General features: G+C 40.3%; 1 protein-coding gene across 3 annotated transcripts; it reads right to left on the reverse strand.

Annotated features, from left to right (window-relative positions):
- Window positions 1-3490: 3490 nt before the first annotated feature.
- On the reverse strand, window positions 3491-4695 carry LOC115629989. 3 transcript variants are annotated; one of them, XR_003995969.1, is made up of 3 exons: window positions 4625-4695; window positions 4169-4519; window positions 3491-4084 (listed from the first exon to the last, which is right to left on the reverse strand). XR_003995969.1 is itself a non-coding variant. In XM_030526614.1 (3 exons), exons 1-3 carry the CDS (start codon window positions 4548-4550, stop codon window positions 3630-3632), a joined length of 774 nt encoding a protein of 257 aa, XP_030382474.1. In that variant the 5' UTR covers window positions 4551-4577; the 3' UTR covers window positions 3491-3629. The 3 variants fall into 3 exon arrangements, 2 of the variants coding, with proteins under 2 accessions (XP_030382474.1, XP_030382473.1); XM_030526614.1 differs by lacking the exon at window positions 4625-4695 and having other exon boundaries at window positions 3491-3820; window positions 3884-4084; window positions 4169-4577; XM_030526613.1 differs by lacking the exon at window positions 4625-4695 and having other exon boundaries at window positions 4169-4578.
- Between the last annotated feature and the right edge of the window lie 21055 nt (window positions 4696-25750).

Consider the following 25750-nt stretch of genomic DNA (forward strand, 5'->3'; position numbering starts at 1 on the left):
TGTCTCAATCTCTTATAGTCTCTGAGATCCAGGTAATCATACGGACGGACAAACGGACGGACATGTCTAGATCGACTTGTCTTGTCATGCTGATCATGAATATATATATACTTTGTCGTGTCTGCTACGCCTCCTTCTGCCTGCTACATTTTTCAGCTCGCGCAAACCTAATGTACATACTTTTGTACATTTCATGTACAGAGTATAACTAGAGAGAAACCTTTAGTCGATCAAGCTCTTTCCTATACCCACCATCTAGCCTCGACTATATACGTAACCCGGGTTAATTTGCACAATAGAAAATTCAAGAACACAATCCAAAAAGTCATGCTGTGATAAAGGAATAAGATGAGTGCAATCACTAAAGCTTCGATGCAATACCTCTAACGGTTTGGTATTGGGAACTAAGAAATTTAGGAATATATTCTAGCTTTTTTGACAATTGTTATTAGGATATATCAAAGAACTAGCCGGCAGGGACACCGGATTGAATAAGTGCTTTTTATATTCTGTACATGAAATGTACAAGAGTATATTAGGTTTGCGGGAGGAGGCGCACAGAGTGTATATATTCTGTTCAACCTCTGATAGAGCTTGGGGTGGTAGGACCTCCCGTCGGGCAGCTGCTCATCAGTAGAGCTATGAATGCTGAGTTCAGCGGTCAGACCACCCCTGAGTTCTTTTTTAAGGGCACTCCACAGGTGTTCTCTCTCCTCTTCTGTGGCTGCTGACTGTAAACCAGCTGCTACGTGCTATGACAGATGGGATGGTCTTTCACTCATCTGAACCGGCGCCATCAACGTCTGCACAGATGGCTCCAAAAGAGAGGGAGAGTCGGTGGAGGAGTCTTCCCTCCGGAATTGTGGATTAAATTATCCTTCCGTGTTCCTGACCTGTGTAGGGTCTACCAGGTAGAAATTACTGCATTAATGAAGGCCACAAAATATTTACTTGCGCACACAGTTGGTAATAGGCCATTCTACTTTTACCAGGGTCATCATGAACTGCCACAGATCTCTTAACGAGATGGCCCAGTATGTCCGTGTCACCGGCAGAGCGAGGGCAACTGCATCGCAGATGAGCTCACGAAGGGAGGGAAGAGAAGGAACGACAGTACTAATCCATCATAAAAGGGAGGGTATTGGTATGCCGCTAACTGACTTGGCCGTCCCTGGACCCCGAAAATACGCAACAACTCATAAAACTGGGCAGGAAGGAAGTCTTGGTGGCACCCACCAAGAGAGTGGGTGAGACTAGAGACTGCCCGGTTGGTAGACATGCTGCCAGAGTTGGCATTAAGCCTGCAGAGATGAGGAGGAGGAGGAAAGTGTTGAGTACCTCCTCTGTTAATGTCCACCGCTGAGCAGACGCAGACTTCCTACCCTGGGAAAACCATTCATGGATGATCTGTCAGAGCTGAAAAAACCCCTACAACTCTGAAATGCCCTATATGGCATATGGTATAAATACATAAATGGTATTCATTCCCCCATTTTTGTGCAGCAAATCGGGCAATGAGACATCTTATGGTCTGAATATCTACAAGCATTCAATAGCCATGGGTAGCCTGTTATTCAAAAACGCCAAGTCACAAAAATCAAATTGCAGATGTAAAGCCAATTTCGTTAATCTATAATGTAATAATCAAAGGTTGCATCGACGCCTTGGCCACCGTCTCAGGGTGTCGTCACTAGAGAAGGACGGCGAGCCCCCAAAATAAAGTTAGGTTAAGTCCAAGAGTTCATTTTCCAAAAAGCAAATATAGTGCAATAAGTACTTTGTATGGTTATACGTACATACATACATGTCTTCGTTACGCACCGGGCGGACTGCCAGTCCTGACATAATTGTGTGCTTCCTGAGCACGTTGTACGCACGGTCGAGTTATCCCCGAAAAGTCCGACGCGGGACATTTAATTTTGATTTATAAATCGGGACGTCCCGCCAAAATTGGAGCGTTCGGCAACGCTGATATGTACATACATTTAAATTTTTCATGCAGGCGTTATCCGCCTATATACATACATACATATATAAGTATGTATTAAATTTTTTAATTCAACACTAATTTGTGTCTTCAATTCCAAATATGATTGTTGTGAATGTAAAAGGGGTGTTTCTGCTTTTGTAAATCGCATGAATAAACTCACAAAATAGTCTTACAGTCCCCAAATTTGAAATCGATCGGAAAAAATTTATAACACAAACTTTTCATTTGAAAAGGTGAATAAATATTAAAACGCCAATAATTCAAGCTCCACCACAAATTTCGAAAATCCGAGTATGCAGTTTTGTTTGTATTCTTTTATAGATTATAAAAATCAATCATTTAAAGTTGATCGGTGCAGAAATTCAGAATTTTCAAACAAACTTTGGAGCTAGTTTCCCCCCATTGGAGCTCGAATTTTCCTAAATCCCTTCTTAGTGCGCACCTACACTATGATAGGATACTTGACACCAAATTTCAGCTTTCTAGCTCTTACCGTTTGGGCTGTTGACGCGGTTTCCTCTTATGCCCCAATAATTCAGTCTCTAAGAAAATATTCAAAAAACCAAATATGCAACTTTCTTTGAATTCATTTATTTGAAAATGAGGATTTTTCAAACAAACTTTGGAGCTTGATTTCCCCCCTTTGGAGCTCGAATTTTCCAAAATCCCTTCTTATCGCCAGCCTACACTATGAAAGTATACTTGAGTCAAAATTTCAGCTTCCTAGCTTTTACCGTTTGGGCTGTGCGTTGATCACCAATCAGTCAGTCAGTCAGGACAAACTGTTTTATATATATAGACTAGCGTTTCCGGTTTGCATTGCTGCCCTTTTCTTTCTAATACGTCCTTCGCTTTTTATGGCTTCGATTACGTCCTTGATTTAGTACCCACTGTCGTCTACCTTTCGTCGTCTGTACAAAGGATGTCCATCACCCCCTGTTGGTGTTTTTTGGATCAGATTTGGATACCCTTTCGCGCATTTGCCAAACGATGGTTGATAACGTTGACGAATTGCCACGAAACACAGGATTACCCATTGGACTACTTTGAATATTGCCACAAAATTTGATCAAAATCGGTTTAGCGGTTTGAAAATTAAACATTTCATATAAATTTCTTTAGAGATAAGGAACCAATCACCTATTTTTGCATATGATCAATGTCTTTTTTTAGACGGTTGTTTCTGGAACCAATCTACCATGTAAAAACAGAATTAAGTGTATATGTATATGCATACATACAGGATGCGCCATCTTTTATGTCGGTGTGTAGATATTGAGTGGCTTTGTCATTAGTGAACCGATTGATTTGAGTAGACCAGTGCTGAAAGCCTCAGTTCAAGAATTTGTACAGAACCAAATTAAATAAAAATATCTCATACTTGAAAATCGGTTGTTTATTTTCAAAGATATTCAATGTTTACATACCGACATAAAAGATGGCGCACCCTGTACTTTCATTTATATATATATAGATAAACACCCAAATTATTAACTTATGTATGTATATAAATATATCATTATTAACTTATACATATTTATTGAATATTAACAATTCACATTAATTAAGGAACAATTATAGTGCTTTACAGAATAAAGCTTAAATAATAAAATATAATCGATTTTCAAATAAGAAACAACTACTGACAATAATTGGTTGAGTGGTCAAAGCTATCTTGCAGCAGCTCCATAGGGGGAACACGATTAGAACTGCACTGACAACTTGGGCAAAAATCTAGCGAAATCGTCCCGGCAGCAATATGAAAACAAGTGCCATCTTTTCCACTATAGTTGGAAGTTGTGCCATGCTTAAAGTAATTATGCTCTTCACCTAAAATGGAAATTTGATTGTCTATTTCCACAGGTGTGTTTGAAATGTTTGTAAGAACTATACTATTTTGGTCGGGAAGTTCATTCCAATTATTGTATAATGTAGGCATCATCGTATTGTCTGCAAATAAATCATCAAGAAAATTACTCCACGAAGTCGCAGAATGTTGCTTTGTATGTGACTGATGCGGTTCACATTCGGTCTCCGAATTCTGTGGGTTTTTACACCACGCGCCACCGAAGTTAGCTGCATTGCTAATTGTATCTATAGGATATAAAGATTCATCAGCAGATGTAATATTCGGCCCATTCAAAAAAGAAGTCAAATCCGTTTTATCCTTGCAGTTACCTAAAATTTTTTTGAGATAATTTCTTTCCTTCTCCAGCCGTACATTGGCCCTTAACTGCTTTTTGAGTGCCCTCAAGAGTGATCTGTTGGCATTGCGTGTTTCATCAAGCTCCTTCTCGACGGCCTCCAAGTAGGCTTTTTTTTTACGACGGTTTTCACGGGCAAGTATTGCATTCCTGTTGTACACATTAGGATCCGGGCGCCTAGTTGGTAGACGGGCCGATCCATTTTTCTTCTGCTTTGTCTTTACACCTTTACATGCTACAGTTACGGTGTTAACACTGCTTTTGGCAGGCTTTCCATGTGGTATTTCTGAATCACTTTCGCTGCTTGAAGTTGTGGCATGTTCACCTTGTTGCAAAATTTTGTTGATTTCCTCCATTATATGAATTTGACGTATGCAAGTGCAAGTAGTAAGATATTACTCTATTCTTTTACCGTTTTTTTTTACTTTACCTTTCTAAACTTTTGGCGTTCTTTAACTGAAATGTACTTCAATATAGAATTGGAACTTCTATACCTATGACAAACGTTTTCAAAGCACGAACATTAGGGACGAATACTATGAAGTAACGGTTAGTTTGGCACGAGTATTTAACTGTTGCGAGTGACAGATAATATCACAGCCCATTTTAAATTATTTTTTATACCAGTTGTGCTGTTGAACTCAAGAATATAATCACGAAGCTGATAATGAAAGTGGGAATTTTGGTATTTTTGTCTATCAAATATCGATACATTAATAGCATAATCTTTAAATAAATTATCACATGTTTTTAAAAATTTGAGAAAGGGAATTTATAATTCCTAGTTGTACATTTTTGGGTACTAAAAATTCGTCGTCGTATACTGGCTGGTACATATGGTTTAGTTAGTTTTTGCAGGCACAGTGACGAACGGCAAGAAACCCACTGGGTCCTAGACATCACATTGTAATTGCTATATCCGATGCATCTGTGTTTTGGGATAGTTGAGCTAAGGGCGAGAGTAATACTGCTCGGTTATCACATGTTTGCAATTTTCGATATCTTTGTTTACTTCTGCCGTCCATGTTATTTCACACTTGCCACTTGCGCCTTGAAGATAAAAAGTAAGAGGAATTTGTATTTTTGCTGCATAAGGAATCAACCGTCGGTAGAAATTGTGAAATTTTTGTGTGCTAATGAGTTTTGCGTTAATTTCAAAACATGTTGAAAGAGTAGCACCCACACTCGTGAGAACCGGAGTAGACGATTTTGTCGTCAATGTAACAGCTAGCCGGAGGCCCTGAGCACACGAGTGACGCAGAGCTATCAGAGACGACTGATGCTCGATGAGGATGTGGAAATGCTAGCTGTATAGCAACTATTTTCACACAAATACATGCCTTCAACGTCGTGGTCATTTATCCACCAAAAAGAACACATCCATCCACGCTATCTGGACAACACAATAGTATAACCCGCCCAAGACGCCTCTCCCTGGCGGCTACAGGTGGCAGCCCCACCACTGGGATAAGTCGCATCTGGCCAATCACCAGGTCGACTTACAACAAATGATTATTGAAACTTATACAAGACAAATGAACCCAAAACGGCTCCACTTCGATGTCGATGTTACGGATACTCTGGAAGAACACTTCCAAGGAAACAATCGGGTGGGTCGACAGACCTAAAAAAAAAGACGACAACCTGGCGGCGGATTACCTTCAGAATTTAACCCAGAAACAACACCACATGGGATACAGCCAAGACAGACAGAGGGCTAGAAATTGAGAGTCAGATGGAAAAATGTTCTTGTAGAAGCCCTAAGCTCCCAAGCGGAGTAAAAAGGAATAAAAAAAAATTTTTTTTTAATATGTTTAATGCAGATTGTTCAGAAAAACTATAAGGTTTATATTCCAATGATTACTTTTATGAAAAATGTCTTTGTTAGTGTTTTTAATCAAAACTCCTAGCAAAGCAAACATCCATTTGTAAGTTCCCAAACGCGATTTCTGTGGATTGGGAATTGGTTTTGAGGCGAAGCTTGGGCGGAAGAGATTTCTGGGACACCGCTGAATATGTTTTGATAGAAGTTAGAAAGTGTTGGTGTTCCGAGAACTGTCGGTGGTCGTAAAGGTGAAGAAGGATTGGAGAGTGATCCGATGATATCTCTGTTAAGTGCTTCACACGAATCAGAGTACGTGGCATCAAAATAAATCAAGTCAGATTGCTTCTTTGGATCAGCCTGGAGAAATAAAGTCAAGCTTGTTTTGTGGTGTGATTATAGCTTTATATAGTTCTCATCGTTTAGGGTTGATGAGTCGGGGTCCCCAATGTGTGTGTTTGGCATTGTAGTCACCAGATGCTAAAAAGCGGTCACCTAGCAGGTCGAAGAAATTAACAATTTCTGCTTCAGAAACTGAGAAGCGCCGTGGGAAGTATACTGCGGCTAGGTTTAAGTAAATGCTTTGAGTTTCAATATGAATTATTGTAGGAAATGGTGGCAACGGGTAATGCCTGATGCGATGCTTGATAAGAATGCCAATACCTCAATGAGGGTTACCATCAGGATGATTTCTCGCTTTGAAGTTGTAGCCATTGAGATAAAAAGTTTTTGGTCGTTAATTGAGGCTCTGATATAAGCATGATGTCAATGATGATGGAGGAACTGCAAGTACTCGCATTTCTGCTATGAAATGCCATTCACATTCCAGAAAGATATATTTAAAGAAGCCATTTAAGTAAATTTCTGCCTGATTAAGAGCTCCAGGAGGAGATTTTCATTGCGCATAAGTTGCTGCATTGTTTATTGTATTGCTACCATTGTATTGTTTCCATTGTATTGATTCAATTCCCCCTAGGCAATTTGGATGGGCTTGCAGTGGGCAGTAGTTTATGGAATGTACGACAAATTTTGTCGAATAACTGTGTTTTGAACTGTGCTTCTTTGTTGGCTTATGCGACTTTTTAAGACAGAGTAACCTCTATAGTTGACCTTATGGTTTCCTCCACTGTTGCAAAATTTTTTGTCAGGTGGGCACTCCTTAGGAATGCCAGCAGATAACCTCGGCAAAGTGGCTAAATGCAAATTTTGGATACGAAGAAAAAAGGCTAAAAGGAGGATTTAATAGCTGGGGACAAGAAGAGGACTAGGAATGACTCAGAAAAAGGGCTAATTCGGGCTAAGTACCCTTTTATACTCTGTAAATTAAATGCACAAGAGTATAGGTTTGCGGGAGCTGAAGAATTTAACAGGCAGAAGGAGGCGTGGCAGATCCCACAAAGTACATATGTTCTTGATCAGCGGGACGAGTCGATCTAGCCCTGTCTGTCTGTCCGTATGAACACCTGAATCACAGAGACTATAAGAGATAAAGACACCAAATTTTGCACAAAGATGCCTTATGTGTGTACGCTATACGAGTTTGTTTTATTTTTATACTCTGTACATAAAATGTACAAGAATATATTTGGTTTGCGGGAGCTGAAAATGTAAGAGGCAGAAGGAGGCGTGGCAGACCCCACAAAGTATATATATTCTTGATCAGCATGACGAGACGAGTCGATCTAGCCCTGTCTGTCTGTCTGTCTGCCTGTTCGTCTGTCAGTCTGTCCGTCCATACACCTGGATCTCAGAGACTATATGAGCTAGAGACAACAAATTTTGTACAAACATGCCTTATGTGTGTACGCTGTGCAAGTTTGTTTTCTTTTTTCTTTCGTTAATAAAGACAGAACAAAAAGAACACTCGTGCTCTTATGATCTCAAATTCCCTTTGAGCTCCTCCGAATTACACTTGGTTCAAGTACCGATTGTAAAAATACCTAGCTACTAGTTTATTACTAGGGGCTAACTCAACAAACAACAACAGTGCGTGATATTACTACATGACAGGACACGAACTACAAAAATTATAAATTTCTGCATTATTGTGATTAAAAGTTCGGTGCATTCGGAAAAAGTATTAAAAAATATACGAGAATAACAACTGTCTATGGATCTGTCGGATGTGCCATTGCTAGTCAATCGCAATAGCATTATGGACTTTGACGTGAAGTGCAAGTACTTCCAAACCGAGCTAGAGCAACTTCATGAAAACGAAAAAAAAAATCTCTCAAGATGGCTTTTAGCGATGCTGATGTACAAAAACAGTTTAACATGGAGAAGGGACGTCTCGTCCAGCAACAGCGTCTCGAAATTATATAATACTACGAGATGAAAGAAAAGCAGGTCGAGTTGCAGGAGAAAATTCAATGTGTGTGGATCATGTGGGCAACGTCCTGGACGACGCAAGCAAGCGTCTCGGTGAAGGCGTGATCACCTGTTCCCGTTCCAGAAGTGATTAAGGACCAGCACTGGCACCGCCAACCTTTTTAAGGTGGCCAAGGTTGTGCGATGACCAGCCCGCACCGCCTGAGCCCATGGGCCCCAGACGACCGGGAAGGAAAACACCGAAGTGGAAAAATTAATAGTTAAGCCAAAATAAAAACTTGTAATGCATAATTAAGTTAAAATATGAATATGTATACTTTTTTATCTGTAAGAAAAATTCTAAGAATTTTTGTAATTACGAGCTGTCCCTGGATCAATGTTAAAACAACAAGTGAAAAAAAATGATGAAAAAAAATAAGCAAAGAAATAAAAAAAATATATATATGCAATTTAAGCATACAGTAAGTTTAAACAGAATATTGTGAAAAAAATAAGATATTAAGAATATTCTCAAATCGAATTTGTTTCTATAAATAATCAATTATACTCCCAAAACAAAAAAAAAGAGATAGAGAAATTAAAATAAAGAAATGCGAAAATAATATACAAGTATATATAGGATCGAAAGTTATTCACTTGTTGGCAACTGTCGTTTAAAAGTATGGTGAAATGCAATGGCAAGAGAGCAAAGCTACAAATGAGAGCGACATTTAGTAGCGTCGGCCACTTCTTGTTGTTCTCTCTAATTGTGGCGCATCTTGGATTCCCACATTCGGCAGTCCAGACGTATCCTTCGACCCGAAGGAGTCCCAAATTCCGAAACAGTCAATGTTCTACAAGGTCCTTCGCCAATTCCGATTTTCTCTACCTCATACCTGCCATGATTCTTTACTTTAATTACTTGATAAGATCTAAAAAACTTTCCTTTTAATTTTAACCCTGTTCCGTTCTGCGTGCGCTTAATAGCCACCAAATCATTCATCTTATATAAACGATTAGTTTCTCTTTCTGTTGCAGAGTATATACGCATCAAGTGAAGATCACCTAGAGCAAAAACACTCGCTCCGCCAGAAGGCTTAGAAATAAACATACGCTTGAATTTCCAAAGATGATCTCAGTTTATTTTTGGCAAATGCCGGGTTTTTATACAATTTTTCCTTACGATCTTCATTGAAATTAGGTTCTACAGTTGTCTTACATGCTAGCGCTGATAACTTGGACATGGTGATTCAGCTATTGCTTATTCATTTCTAATGTGCATGTGCGCATCCTTCTTATCGCCTAGTTGTCCTGCTGCTATTGGTCGACCTCTATTTCCCCTTTTCCTCACTATCTAGTCGTTGAGCGTCCTATATCTACATGCGACTGTGACATTAGTTGAGGCTACCTACAGTGCGCATGTGTGCGTGCGGCCCAAAACGTTGTATGTTTTTTCCTTCGTATTTTAAGTGGACTGTATATTTTTAGATTGTTTATGACTGCCACATGTGCGCGCAGGCTTGGTCTATTTTCCCTGGGATTGAGTCCCACTATCAGCTCATATTTTGAGTGTGGCGACAATACTATTCATTAAACTATGTTCACTAGTGAACATTTTGCGGCGGGCTATAATTCCCAGAAGGTGCTGTTCATCATGCATTGAGTTTTGGTTTAACTTATCCCCATGTGACCTAACTCTATCTGCTCGGCTGGTTTGATTGATGGTACATTATAATCTACTTTAATCGCTCGAGATCTAGAACAACATTTCTTTTTGATGAGATATATTGTTGCTATTGTAATCCCTATCCCTGTTAGAATTAGTGAGCTATGTCCACTGATTTCTCAATTCGATGTTTTCATTTTTGTATTTTTCCACTATTTGTTTCAATATAGTAATGTCTCAAGTATTATTTATTGTAATTGAAGCTAAAGGTCTGACTTCGTCCATCCCAACCCAGTCGACGACCTTTGTGATTGCAGACACTTCCCTGTGTAATTCGCTCTGAGACGTGATTTCATTGCCTGCTATCATTAAATGAGTTCCATAACGAGCTGTACAACCTTGGTTGAGTTTAAGAATACCCTGTTGTGGTATGTGTAGAGGCAAACTCTGATGTGAACCACAATTTAATTCTAATGCGCTTTTGTCGAAGGTCTTAAATAGCCATGTGTTGGAATTTGCTAACTCAATCCAAACGTTTTCTTTCAATGTATGCGCGAACTCTAAAAACGGGTCCTTGGTTTGTTTAAATGCTGATATCTCACATGAGTTGTCATTAGCCGACCTCCACGCCCAATTTCCCTTACATAACAGTCTATTGTTTAACTGATGGAGGCATTTATTTAGTTGTGTAGCCTTAAACAGTACGTATGCGTCTAAAACAAAGTTATGAACTAGGTAATCGCCTTGAATTCGGACAGTTATTGCATGCCCTTCGCGTTCGAATGGTATCGGAATCATTTTGTATATTCTAGATGTTTCTTGTTTAAACAGTGGAATTTCCGCATTGATTATTAGTTTTGTGTCAATTAACATTGCGTGTGCTTCTAATAGATTATAAATTTCTCTTATTTCAGCGCTTGTGCCTGAACCTGGTAATTTCATGCGTTGGGGTAATTTTCCCCTAATAATTTCTATTTCCTTGCCTAATTGTTCTAATGTTAATAATTCTCTCTCTTTTGTTTCTTGTAGTGTTTGTTAAGGCGTGTATTCTCAGGAATTCATTTCCCTTGTCTAACCGGCGAAACCTAGCCTTTGTTATTAGTACTAACGAAGTGCACGCGTCTTCATGAGTACCAGCTTTTTTACACAAATCCATTTACTTTTTCGTATTATTATCTACACTACGCATTCCCTCAAAAAATGTTGTTAAATCATAATACACTATTAGGTTCCATTTTGAAGACACAATATCCATTTCCCCGATTTGATCCATATAAATCATGGTGTTGCTGTCCAATGCTGTTATTCTATCTGACGTGTTAATAGAACCTGCTTCAATTGTTATCGGTCTTATTATGCTAGTTGCTAAGAGTATCAAGATACAATTTATTAGTGGCATTTTCTGAGGTTGTTTTGGTGGTAGTTTTGGCCTTTCATTTTTTTGTTTCCAGTGGGCATAGTTTTTATAGAAGCTATCCTTACTTTCCCATCTTCCCCAGGATGAAATACTTCTATTCGTCCTACTGGCCATTTTGCCGCACTGGAATTTTCGCTCTTTACAAAAACTAATTGCCCTACCTCCAAATTTAGTAGGTTCTTGGTCCATTTGAACCTTTGTTGGAGGGTCGTTAGATATTCCTCCTTCCACTTTTCCCAGAAGTTATTTTTCATTTTTGTTAATAATTTCCATCTGTTTAACGATGACACTGTTCTATCGTCGATTGGTTCTGGGGGGTCTAACATTGGTTTGCCAGTCAAGAAATGACCCGGAGTTAAAATGTCGTCAAACTCGTTGCTGCTGTCTATCTTGTATTGTGGCCTAGAGTTTAAGACGGCTTCTATCTGTGCTAGCAAGGTGCTCATTTCTTCAAAGGTCAGTGTGGTGTCGCCTATTACTCGTTTTAGGTGATATTTCATTGATTTCACACCAGCCTCCCAGATTCCTCCGAAGTGAGGACTTGCCGGGGGAATAAAGTGCCATTGTACCTTTTCTGACTCCCATACTGGTTATATGCTGTTTTGTTTCAATGCGTTAGTGAAATTCAAATGTATTTTTCAATCTGCGCCAATAAAATTCGTACCGTTGTCTTAATAAATGGGAGAGCATTTCCCTCCTCGGGCTATACACCTTTTGAATGCTGCGAAAAAGGCTTCAGTTGTTAAGTCGCTGACTGCTTCTAAATGCATAGCTTTTGTGCTCATGCAGATAAAAACTGCTACATATCCTTTGTAGGATTTGTTCACTCTACCTTTCGAAACCCGAATTTGAATGGGTCCCGCATAATCAATCCCTGTGTGCGTAAAAGGGTTTGAAACTTTTACTCTGTATTCTGGCATTTGACCCATTAGTTGCTGTGCAGTTTGTTGTCGATACCTCGTGCATTTTATGCATTGCCTTACGCATTTTTTAATTTCGTTTTTCAGGCCTATTATCCAATATTGCTTCCATTAATCTGTTGCCTCCATGGAGAGTTTCTTCATGTGTTTTCCGTATGATTAGTTTCGCCAGATGTGATTTGTTCAATATAACTGGATGTTTTTGACTGAAACTTATGTCAGCGAACCTCAATCTCCCCCCTACCCTAAGGATTTAATCTTTGTCGAGAAACGGGCAGAGTGAGACTAACTTACTCTTTTGGTCAATGTTCCTATTTCTAGTTGTTGCGTTAATTTCATCTACGAACTCTACTCTTTGGTGGTGCTTGTATATAAGCGACTCTGCTTTTTCTAATTCGGTTATTGTAATTTTCTTTGTTTCTGATTGTTTCCTGCAAAGTCTTGTGAATTTCATCACATAGCTACGGCTCGAATAAGTTTTCCTAATTGACTGCATCTATTAATAAGGCTGTCTAAGAAATGAGAATTGGTGTGTATACACATGACCGTTTGCTTTTGCGTTATGTCTTCTTTTGGCCACATCCCTTGATTTCCTTTTAGCCATTCTGGACCTTCTCACCATAGTTTATTTCCTTTTAATTTTTGTGGTTGAAGGCATCGTGACGCTATGTCAGCAGGGTTTTCTTTGGAGCCTACATGTCTCCATACGGCTTTCGGTAGCCATTTATGAATTTGTTCCACCTTAGTTCGGACAAACTTGTCTTTGCTTTTCAAATTGTTGATCCAACAAAGCGTTATCGTAGAGTCACTTCAGGCGTATATCTGCCCCGTTGTATTTATTGTTGCAATTGTTTTTTGCAGAAAGTTTGAAAGTAGATGGGCTGCACATAGCTCTAATTTCGGTAATGTTCTCCTATTTTTAATTGGATTCAATTTCGTTTTGCTTGTGATCATTGTTATTCCTTCTTCCGTTTTTCCGTAAACGACCGCTACGTAAGCTAACTCGGATGCGTCTGCAAATCCGTGGATTTCGATGGGTCTTTCCTTCGTTGAATGTAGCCACCTCGGGATTGTGATTCCTTTAATTGATGGTAATCCTTGCAAAAATTGATTCCATTCTTTGCTCATATCTTCACTTAGTTTGGCGTCCCATTTGTATTGTGAAAGCCATAACCGTTGGCTATTATGGTTATGGGTGCTAACCATCCTAACGGATCGAATATTGTTGCTAGTGACGATAATTCTTTCCGTTTGGTAATTGTCGATGATATGTCCACATTTATGTGGAACGTGAAGTTGTCTTCCTTTGGATTCCATTTTAGTCCTAGAGTTTTAATTTATCTTCCTCTGACTCTGGTAGCTCTGATTTTATTTTTTCTTCATTTGTCAATTGAAGCCCATATTTGTTTAATTTGCTCGCGATTTCTTTTTGAATTTGAACGCATTCGCCTATGCTGTCAGCTCCTGTCATTAGGTCGTCCATATAAAAATCTTCTTTTATTATTTTCTTTATTGTTTCGTTTTCGCATCGATTTAAAATTTCCAGTAATGCTCTAGTAGCTAGGAAAGGAGCCGACGCTGTGCCATATGTGACAGTTGTTAGTTTGTATTCTTTCAAAGGTTCTTGGTTATTCCTTCTCCAGAAAATTCTGAGGTAATCTTGATCCTCTGGATCTATCTTTATTTGTCTGTACATTTTCTCTACATCTGCTGTCAATACATATTTAAATCCTCGCCACTGCAATACAAGTTCCATAATTGTTCTTTGTAAATGCGGCCCTATGTGTTGAATGTCGTTCAAGCTTTTTCCGTTTGAAGTTTTTGCCGAGGCGTCGAAAACTACTCGTAGTTTCGTCGTGACGCTTTCTTCCCGTATTACGGATTGGTGCGGCAAGTAATATTTACCTTCCCTATTGTTTTCTGCTTCTACCATGTGTCCTCTATTAATATAGTCATCCATAAATTCTACATATTGTTTGCGCTGTTTTTTGTTTGTGGCTAATCGTTTCTCTAAGTTAATCATTCGAGCTAATGCTTTTTTCCTTGAATCTCCTAATACCTCCCCCTCTATAAAAGGCATCTTCACTATAAATCTTCCTTGTCATCCCTTCTAGTTGCTTTCTCAAAAAGGCACATGCTTTTTTCATCATTGGTTACTACTATGTCTTCAGAAACCTCTTCTAACTCCCAAAACTTCTCCAAATTAACCGCTACTGTGGTTTTTACTTGTCCTGCTCTTGGAATTTTTATTGGTCCTGATAGTATCCAATCTAGTTTGGTTTTTTGTCCTATCAGGGACCCTTCCTGTTTTAGTCCTTGGGAAAGTATTTTCGGTAATAGGTCGCTACCTATTAACAGGTCGACTCTGCTTTTTTTGTTAAATAGAGGATCGGCTAGGATTTCATTATTCCAATGAGCTAAGTTATACTCAAAGCTTTTGCGAGGCTGAGGGTTTAAAAGTTTCGGCATAATTAAAGCTTCTGTGGTATATCTGGCTTCGCTAGGGAATCTGGGCCTTATTTGGTTTTCTAATGCTGATTTGGCGGTTCCTATTAGGTTGTCACCAATCCCAAATAACTGTATCCTCTTCCTTACTCTAGGGAGACGAAGTCCTTGAGCTGCTTCTTCAGACACAAATGTCAATTGTGATCCTTGGTCTATAACTGCTCTTAAAATTATCCAATCTCCTGTTGCGGACTTTACCTCTACTAATGCTGTCGCCAGCAGGGTTGTTTCTAATGACTTTGTTGTTAAGGTTTCTTTTTTCTCCAGTACTTGGTGTAATAGGGTGTGGTGTCTGCCATTACATTTGATACAGGGTTTCTTTGGTTCGGGACATATCTTGAAAAGGTCGTGGTCGAGGCATTTAAAACATAGCTTATAATCTTTTGCGGTTTTCCATTTGTCTTCAACTAGCAAGCCCAAAAATTTTCTACACTCTTTTATTTGGTGACCACTAAATTTGCAATGTACGCATTTCTCTATTTGTGTTCTTTGCTGATATTTAAAAGACACCTTTTGGGTAGGATTCAATGTTTTTATCGCTTGTAAGTGCTGTTCTAAAAATGCATATACATCATCTAATGATTGTATTTCTTTTGTTTTCCTTGTGAATTGCTCATATTGTTGTAGCCCTATTCTATCAAATTTCCTCAACAGGATTCTCGCAATAAATATTCCGTCATTCAAGGCGATCCCCATTCCCTCTATTGCATGAGCGCATTGTCTGGTTGTGTCCAAGAACAGCTGTACACTTTCAGATTCACTATTCATCATCGGTTGGTCCATGATTTTATTTAATTGATACGAGAATAGTTGCCGTCTGTTTTCATATCTATCTTGCAAATTTCTACTGCTTTCTCACAATTTTCTACTGAGACTGGGAGGTGCTGAATTAAGCATCACCCTCACCCCTTATCAACTCTTTTAATCTTAAAAACTTTTCTATTTTTGTATACTTGAAATTATTATGTATCAAATTGCTAAATAAGTCATAAAAGGTTGACCATTGTACTAAACGACCATCAAAAGGATGGATTTCGATTTCCCTCATTTTTATGTGATCGTTAGCTGTTTTGTTCCTATTGATATTTTGAATTTCCTTAAAATATAATTCTTTTATTTGTTCAAATTTGTCCTGTATTTTTCTTCTTTCTGTCCTATTTTCTGCTGGGATTTTGTCGTTAAGCTGTTTATGGACGTCGGTAAAATATGAAAATTCCGCTGTTAAAAATCTTTTATGTTCTTCTGCTTCCATCACTTCGAACATGCTATGCCTTTTCTCAAAGGTGTCTGCGGTTCTATAAAAGATTCTTTTGTCCTCATCCCAAAGGTTGTACACGTGCTTGGGAGACTCGCTAAATTGCACTGAGATATTGGCTTCCGCATCTGAAGGTTTCGGCTCGATTTGTTTACCTTTCCCCTGTCTGTCTTTCGCATCTGAAGGTTTCGGCTCGATTTATTTACCGTTCCTCTGTCTGTTTAGCCTATCTGTAAAATGGCTTCGTGCTATTTTAATTCTAGCATACGCATCGGATGAGAAATAATTATTCTCTGCGAGCGTATCCTTATACTGAGTCAGTAAGCTATGGTTATTGTTAAATTCCGCCCATAGCTCCTCGACTTTTTTTAATTTTTCTGGCTGACAATCATTTGAATTTAACAGGTCGTTTAATTTATTAAAATTCGCCTCTTGTTTAAGAAGGGCTTCATTTAGTTTTTCCCTCGTGTAGACCATTTTTGTTGACAAAAACTTTAACATGTAAATTTTAATTATTTATTTTCTGTTTTTTTTTTTAATTTTTTTATTTTAAGTTTAATATTTTCTTCCTCTTTTAAATAACTATTCTGTTCTTTCCCTTTAGTAATTAAAACTAGTTGGAAAGTTTCTTTTAATTTCTTTCTTAACTGCACATTTTTGCCACCACGTTTTTTCTTTTTTGGTGGTTTTGGAGGCTCATTTATTTTTTTGTTCTTGTTTCTGTTTTTGTATTCTTGTATTGTTAGTTTCTGTAGCCCCGCATTGGGTTCAGACGCTGCTTCTAAAAAGGGTTTTGCTATTTATACTCTGTACATGAAATGTACAAGAGTATATTAGGTTTGCGGGAGCTGAAAAATGTAACAGGCAGAAAGAGGCGTGGCAGACCCCACAAAGTATATATATTCTTGATCAGCGTGACAAGACGAGTCGATCTAGCCCTGTCTGTCTGTCTGTCTGTCTGTCCGTCCGTATGAACACCTGGATCTCAGAGACTATAAGAGATAGAGACACCAAATTTTGCACAAAGATGCCTTATGTGTGTATTCTATACGAGTTTGTTTTATTTTTTTGATTTTCCCCCCCACTTCCCCCCTATGGGGGTTTTCCCGATTTTCCATTCGTATAATCGCCTATATCTCGGAGACCATAACACCTAGGAACACCAAATTTTAGTCCAAGGTGCCTTGTGTGAATACGCAGAAAATGTATATTTTGGAATTTCCCTCCCTCCCCCCTCTCCCCCGCAAATGCGATTTTCTCTAACTCCCGTAATTCTTAGAATTTCGAACTAAAATTTTGCAAATACCCCCAGTTAGTTATTATGTGTCCGCATGCCAAGTTTTACTATGATAGACCGATTTAACAAGAAGTTATAGCCATAAATATATTTGCTGCTGCAGCACTGCTCAAGCGCTGCTCAAGCGCTGCCCGCGGCTGTTGTTGATGTTGCTGTTTGGTTGACTGCGAAAATGCTTACACAGACACGAATAGATGCGCATAGGCATACATACACTCACACAGACGCAATTGCTATGTAAATGTGCAATTATAAACCCTTCACGTGAGTTCGAATACCGAGAGAGGTAAAATCGATCAAATTTTTTTTTATTTTCTTAATTTTTTTTTATTTTCTATAATTATTGTAAACATATGTACAGAGTATTTCAAAGTCGGGACACCCGACTTTAGCTTTTTTACTTGTTTTATAATATTATTAAATGCCCTATTAAACTCTTCCATTAATCTTAGTACTATCAGTAAAAGTAACAGTTGCAGAGTGGCTTGGAGTGTGGGACCGGCTTCCTTATGGTCTTCAGCTGCGCCTTCTTCCAATTTTGCGTTGCAGCACCTGGACTTGGGCTGCTCAAATCGACACTCAGACCTGACTTCTGGTCTAAGTTCGTGAGTCGTTGACTGGACTCTGGTTCTGAACTCGAGTTTACTCAATTTTGCAGCAGAGTGAGTGTCAAACCTAGCTGGTCCTGAACTCTGGTTTCTTCTGACTGAGGGTCAGACCTGGCTGGTCCTGAATTCGGGCTTCTCGTCTTCTGCTGAATGAGTGTCAGACCTGGCTGGTCCTGAACTAGGGCTTGTTTTTTTTTATTTTTCCTATTCATTAAGCTGTTAAAACTTAATGTCACGCTAGCAACTGTTATATTGCCTGCTGATAAGGCTGCCCGCGTTTTCACGCTGATTCACCTTGTTCAAAAAGATTTCGAATAGTTTCGAAGGACCAAATGTTGCATATATGCATCAAGTGAAGATCACCTAGAGCAAAAACACTCGCTCCGCCAGAAGGCTTAGAAATAAACATACGCTTGAATTTCCAAAGATGATCTCAGTTTATTTTTGGCAAATGCCGGGTTTTTATACAATTTTTCATTACGATCTTCATTGAAATTAGGTTCTACAGTTGTCTTACATGCTAGCGCTGATAACTTGGACATGGTGATTCAGCTATTGCTGTCTGTATGATGTCATGCTGTAAGAGACAGTGTACTTATCAATGTTATGGATGCATGTGCGCATCCTTCTTATCGCCTAGTTGTCCTGCTGCTATTGGTCGACCTCTATTTCCCCTTTTCCTCACTATCTAGTCGTTGAGCGTCCTATATCTACATGCGACTGTGACATTAGTTGAGGCTACCTGCAGTGCGCATGTGTGCGTGCGGCCCAAAACGTTGTATGTTTTTTCCTTCGTATTTTAAGTGGACTGTATATTTTTAGATTGTTTATGACTGCCACATGTGCGCGCAGGCTTGGTCTATTTTCCCTGGGATTGAGTCCCACTATCAGCTCATATTTTGAGTGTGGCGACAATACTTTTCATAAAACTATGTTCACTAGTGAACACTTTCTGAATCATACTGTCTTTTATTCTCATTTTGCAGCTTCTGTATGTTTTCATGGGTCTGTTCACGTATGATATTACGCTTCCTTAATTAACTCTTCCGTGATTAATTTTCTAACCTCTTTGTCATCTGATAAGCGCATTCCTAGACCTGTCAAAACTCTTAACGGTGAAAACATTGTACTTCTGGGTGGTGTGGGACTAATAGCCTGCTGTACTCTTCCTACATACTTGTACCAACTTTCGGGACATTCAAGGCTCAGCTTTGAAAGCATAGGCACCACAATCTTATGCATCCTTTCAACCTGGCCATTTTCGCGTGGTACTCCAGTGGCAATTAATAAATGGACTATATTCTGTGTAATGCAGTATTCCTTAAACGCATGTGATGTAAATGCTGTCCCGCTATCTGACACAATCCTAGAGGGGTTCCCAAAATTGGTGGCCTGCCTTTCTAAGCAACTGATTACTTTATCGGCCCCAGTACTGCGTGTCGGATACAACCACACGAATTTTGAAAATGCGTCAACGATCACTAAGATGTGGTTATAGCGTTTATTTGTCAATTCCATAGGCCCTACGTGATCAATATGATAAGTGGATAAAGGCTTATCCTTCTTGTCTATTGGTACCAAAAAGCCTTCCCTTTTTCCAGCTTTTGCATTAACTACAATTCACTCTACGCAACTGTTTACGATGCGAGAAACCCTTTCTTTCAACTTTGGAATATAATAGTTTTTCTCTACAAGATCTTGTGTTTTCTTTTTTGAGAAATGGTCTTCCTTATGAGCAATTGAAATTATCTCATTTTCCATTTGGATAGACTATGAGCTCTCGACTTTGATCCTTAAAAAGAATTTGGTTTTAGATGTAAAAATCCTCATAACCCTTTTCCTCAACGATGCTTCTCAATACCTTCCAATTATGCAAAAGTTGAGCTTCCATTAAACGATGAGCAACGCTATCAGTTAATACATAACATGATACCCGACTCAATGCGTCCACGTGTCCCATCTTGGAACCTGACCGAAGCTCACTTTTAAAATCAAAATCCTGGAGATACATCGCCCGCCTTGCAACACGCAATGGAACATCTTTCTTCATGAGCGTCATAGTGAACGCGTTGCAATCCATTACTATTTTAAACTTTATGCCCAATACTGCAAGATCTTCGAGTTCGTAAGAGCTATACTTTTCTTTACAGGTCGTGGTCTTCTGACTCACATACTGAACAGGGTGAAATGCTCCATCTTCGGAATCTCTTTGGAGTAACACTCCCCCGAAACCGTATTTACACGCGTCCGTGTGAATTTTCGTTTCCAACCTGGCATCATACAACTTTAGCACAGGACCATAGGTAGGTAGGTAGGTGCGGCAGCCAGAGCTTATGCAAACCCTAACTCACCGAGTGGACAAGTCCGCTTCCCATATCCCCGTCGTTGGCTGCATTTCTGCGCAAATTTTTACACCCATCCGGATGCCCGGATGAATTTAGAAATGTCTACCGGCTTTCTTTTTGCTAGCGCCGATAGATTTGGGAGGAGGCCATCTCCTGGAAAGCGTTGTCTGGTCCTAAGCAAGACTGGGCAGTCGCAGAAGAGGTGGGAAACTGTTTCCTCCTCTTCTTCGTCTCTACAACTTCTACAGAAGTCGTTGCGTTAAAGTCCTAGTCTAGCGGCAGGGAGCTCAACAGCCAGTGCCCCGTGATGGCTCTGATTACAGCTTCTGCTCAGCTTACAGAGTTCTAAAATCCGTTTCCTATCGCGGATGGGCCACGTTTGACGTGTGATTTTGTAGTGTTAGTGTCATTGGTCCACATTTGATTTGCAATGAAATCGAAGTGGTTCCGAATGGACAGTTTACAGCTGGCCATCGGTATACTGATGCTCTCCTTGTCTGGAAGGTCGGGAACGGTTGTACCTTCTATTGCCAGTTCGTCGGCTATGCAGGTTCCCTCCAGAGAACTGCAACGAGTACTACATTTTCGGTCATACTCGAGTATTTACCCATACTCGGTATGATTATTTCATTTGGGTATAGTGACAAGCAATGACTGGTTGCGAACGAGCCCTCAACGAACACTCAGTTCGAATCAAAACTGCAAAAACTCAGAAGTGAGCGGTTGTGCCCGAAACTTCTTGCATGAATGCAAGCAATGATTGGTCTTAAACGAACCCTCACCAACCAGTCAATTCGACTCACAACTGCAAAAACTCAGAAGTGAGCGGTTGTGCCCGAAACTTCTTGCATGAATGCAAGCAATGGCCGGTTGCGAACGAACGCTCGCCAACCAGTTAGTTCGACTCACAACTGCAAAGACACAGAATGAGCGGCGGTGACCGAAACTTTTTGCCTGCGTACAAGAAATGATCGAACGTCGTATTTACAATCATGCCCGCATGACCGAAATGACCAATGATATCGGCGAGTGCACGTGCACTTGCATTTTCTATTGTTTTTTCGGCTATTAGTTAAATAGTAACATCGTATACAAGTATGTAAATGCATATAAATAAAAGAAGCCAACAAAACTATTAGCGAAAAGAAATACCTTCCTTTTTATTTAAATTAAAAAAAGTTATGCTACAGACTGCTCAATACCCTCCACTGACGTTATAATAGGTGGTAAGCCTAGACCGTCCGCGCCGTAGAGAAGCGTAAGATCAAGAACGTTGGAAGAGGTTGGTCCCACGTATGTGGGACCTACATTTCCTATACTTATGCTATTAAGTAATATGAAGTTTAAGAGTGACTCACCTCTATCATTGGTATCTGGGCTGCCCCATACCGTGTGGTGAGCGTTAGCATCTGTCCCGACTATCAGGGGCCGCTTTTTAGCGCATGCCTCTTCTGCTAGCCTGCGTAGCTCTTCTGGCGGCGCCTCCCTTTCATGTGCCATATAACAGGAGGCCAAGAGCATCGACTTGCCCTTGCCATTCTCAATCGCCACAACTGTGAGATCATCCGTACTGAAATTAGACAGTAAGTACGAGTAGATACCTTTCCTCACGAGGATGGTTGTTCTTGTTCTACTTCTACTTCTACTTCTTCCTACGCCCCACGCCATCTTTCCGAATCTCGGGTACAGCAAATCCTCTCCTTCTTTGCTGATTTGCAGGACCACATGCTGACCCTTGTTATCGGGCTTTGCATGTAGCACCTGCCAATCAGCACTTCAGGACTTTGCCATTTGAGCAAATTGAGGGTCTGCTCCACTGGCAGGATGCGTGGGAAGAAGACTTTCGCCTTTGGTACATACGGGATCCTCGTCCTGTCAACTACCTCCAGCTTAGCTCCCTCCCACGGGGCATCCATCGATGCCACCACCTCAGTCACCCATTCTGAGGTGGGAACTGCCTCTGAGTTCGCCATCCTCATCAGCAGAGCTTCAAGCAGTTTTGACTCTACCGTCGCCCACTGCTCCTTCGTGATCTTGCCATTGGGGTCCGCATCGCTGGCCATCGCCTTTTGGCGTTATTGTTGACAGGGCCGCTTCTTGGCTGATACCTCTGCCGCCGTTTCTGCCGAGCGCTGGCGTTTCATGGCTAATTGCTCCTCGACCTTATTAACGTACTCTCCGCTCCTTGCCTGCATTGAGGGTTTCTGGGCAAAGTGTTTTCTTCCCTCTTCGATTTTCTGATTAGCCCAGGCCAGCTTATTCCTCTCCTCTGCGATTAGGTTGCTGTTGCTGCTAAGCCGAGCCTTAATCTTCAGGACTGCCTTGTATTGGGCCTTCGCTCGCATGCCCTCCTTGGGCCCGACCTTGCTAGAGGTTTCGATGCCCGCCGGGGTTGGGGAGAGCAGAAGCATTTCCTCGGCCTCCGTAGAGATGCTCTCGCAGTCAGAGTCTACGGCACTGCTGCGGAGCATTTTCTTGCGCACTTCCGTTGTTGCCGTCGTCTTGCCAGTAGCTTTGCAACTATCGTGGCCTGCTCCAACCACGGTAGAGGTGTGACCGCTGGCGACACGCTGAGAGGATTTCGCCTCCCCGTGTCCGCCGGTGGTAGCGGTCTTGCCTCCCACCGACGTTTGGGCTGACATCCCAGCCCTTGTTTCTTCCTTCGTGACCTCCAGTTTGATTTTTATATCGGGGAATCTTTCCTAGCGTTTTATGCCTAACCGGCAGACACCTCTAACCATGACTCCAGTGGTCGTGCCCCTGCCGTTATGGTACATGATACCTTCGTCTCTGCTAGACACCGCATCGCCTAAGGTGTAAGCGTGCAAGTGACTCTAGGTATAGCCCGTTTTCTCCGAGGCAGATACAGTGTCCATTGTCCAGCCGGCACCCTCGAGGAGGGTTCAGTTAGAGGATTTTTGCCAGCCTTATTTTAAGATATTTGAGGTCTTTTTTTATGAAATAAAATCATGCTAAATATCATAATATAAAAACAAGATAGAACGCTACAGTCGAGCAAGCCCAACAGTAAAATAGCAGTAAAAAAAAAAATTTAAAAAAAAAAATTAAAAAAAAAATTAAATTATTAAAAAAAATTAATGAATTAATTAATTAATTCAATTAAATTAGAATACATGTTTATGTTCAGTTTTAACAGCATACATTTACATCACGTACCTATGCGTGTTTATATGCGTGTATGTATGCAGCACAAAGTTGAACCAAAGCAGCAACAACAACAACAGCTGCGGGAAGCGCTGCCGACAGAGCTGCAGGCAGCGCATGAGCAGCGATTTTACTTATGGCTATAACTTTCTTCAGAATTGACCTATCATGATGAAATTTGGCACACGGACACATTAGTACTAACTGGATGTACCTACCAAAATTGAACTTAGGAGAACCTGGATACCAAGTTTAGTTATTCTAGCTCTTATACTTTCTGAGATCCTTGCGTTCATACAGACGGACGGACGGACAGACGGACATGGCTATATCGACTCGTCTTCTCATCCTGATCAAGAATATATATACTTTGTGGGGTCTGCCACGCCTCCTTCTGTGTGTTACACACATGCGCACAAAACTAGTATAGCCTTTCACCCTTTGGGTACAGGCTTTAAAAAGAAACTTGACCTGCCTAGGACTTAGGGGAACCTCGATACCAAGTTTGGTTATTCTAGCTCTTGTACTTCCTGAGATCCTTGCGCTCATACAGACAGACGGACATGGCTATATCGTCTCGTCTTGTCATCCTGATCAAGAATATATATACTTTGTGGGGTCTGCCACGTCTCCTTCTGTGTGTTACATACATGCGCACAAAACTAGTATAGCCTTTCACCCTTTGGGTACAGGCTATAATAAATATATGTATACATATGTTTTCTTTTCATTCTGTACCTCTTTATTTAAAATATCTATATATTGCAATATATAAACATGTTTGCGCATAATTGCAAACAACACATGCACGCACAAATACATAAATATGTACATACATGCATATTTCATACGGTCATACTCGGGTAAAACCCGCGGAATACTCGAGTATTACCCGAGTATAGCTCACGCAATACCCAAACAATACTCGACGGCACTATACTCGTTCGATCAAACGCTTATTTTGCAAAGTCTGGTTTGCTTCGATCAGGACCCAGTCATCTTAAACGAAGTGACCGAGCCTGAACTGTTCGAAAGCAACCAGTCAAGGCCGGTACTCGTTCGAACCGACCGCATTAAGCAAAGTGAGCGAGCCTGGTGTGCTCAAAAGCAAACCAATCAAAAACGGTGCTTCTTCGTAAAAATGGAAAGATTGCTCATGCAAGTTCGATCATAAGAAAAATGCTGAGAGTACTCAACTCGTTTGCAACCAAGCAAAGATCTGATTTGATTGAGCAAGGGTGGTCGAACATACTCGTTGCTGTTCTCTGGTTCCCTCTATGTCCCGATGGCCTGGGACCCAAATGAGGTAGACTGAGAAATGTGCTGTCATCTCGTGAAGAGATTTGCGACAGGTCTGTACTGACATCGAGTTCGATGTGATGTTGTCTAGGGATTTTATTGCCGCTTGGCTATCCGAATATATGCAGATTTCTCTGATGTCTGTGACTGCGCTTGGCAGTATGGCTGTGATTTCGGCCTGGCATACACTGCAGTGATCCGGGAGCCTGAAGGTTTTTCTGATGCCTAGTTCTTCGCAGAAGACACCTCCGCATACGTGGTTTCCAGCTTAGAACCGTCTGTATATATTTTTGTTGAATTTTCGGGGCCTGGAGGGCCAAAATTCCATTCATCCTTGGAAGGAATGAGTGTGATCCATACCCCCTGGAGGTACTCCTTTGGGGTAGAGCTGTAAAAACATCGATGTTCACCAACATCGATGTTTTCGATATTTAAAAACCAAAACATCGATACTATCGATGTATTCAAATAAATTATTTTAATTTATTCTTTCTTTATGAAATCAATATTTTTGTTGAGAAATATCAACTTATCTACGATTCCGCTTTTTAAGGAGCTTCGGCGTTGAGTAATAATTTGGCCAGCTTTACTAAAAGTGCGTTCGGAAGCACATGATGTGGCTGGCACACACATTATCTGCCTGGCTACAGATTTTAATGATTCTTCACTGTTTGCCTAAAATAAAAAATAAATATATGGTTCACTATAATAAGAAGATTCAGAATAATTACCTTCCAAAATTCTAATGGGTCGCATTCCTCGGATTCGTTTGGTTTTTCCAAATATTGCATAATCGCAATTATGGCATCTGACCGATTTGTAAGTGCTTTAGCAGCAATTCTTTCTTTTAAGAATCCAAATTTAAGTTTTTTTGCTGAATCGTGTAGTGTTGGCAGCTCCCGTGGGTGTTTTGATAAATATCTGCAAATTTCTTCCTCAAGTAATTTGTG

Source organism: Scaptodrosophila lebanonensis, unplaced genomic scaffold, assembly GCF_003285725.1.
Source record: "Scaptodrosophila lebanonensis strain 11010-0011.00,11010-0021.00 unplaced genomic scaffold, SlebRS2 tig00000197-arrow-arrow-pilon, whole genome shotgun sequence".
NCBI lineage: Eukaryota > Metazoa > Arthropoda > Insecta > Diptera > Drosophilidae > Scaptodrosophila > Scaptodrosophila lebanonensis.

Excerpts from the sequence above, each read along its gene's own strand:
- LOC115629989 (XM_030526613.1), bottom strand. The coding sequence starts at position 4,550 with ATGGAGGAAATCAACAAAATTTTGCAACAAGGTGAACATGCCACAACT. Across the intron at positions 4,085-4,168 it reads TTATCTCAAAAAAATTTTAG|ATACAATTAGCAATGCAGCT; the intron begins GTAACTGCAAGG and ends TATATCCTATAG.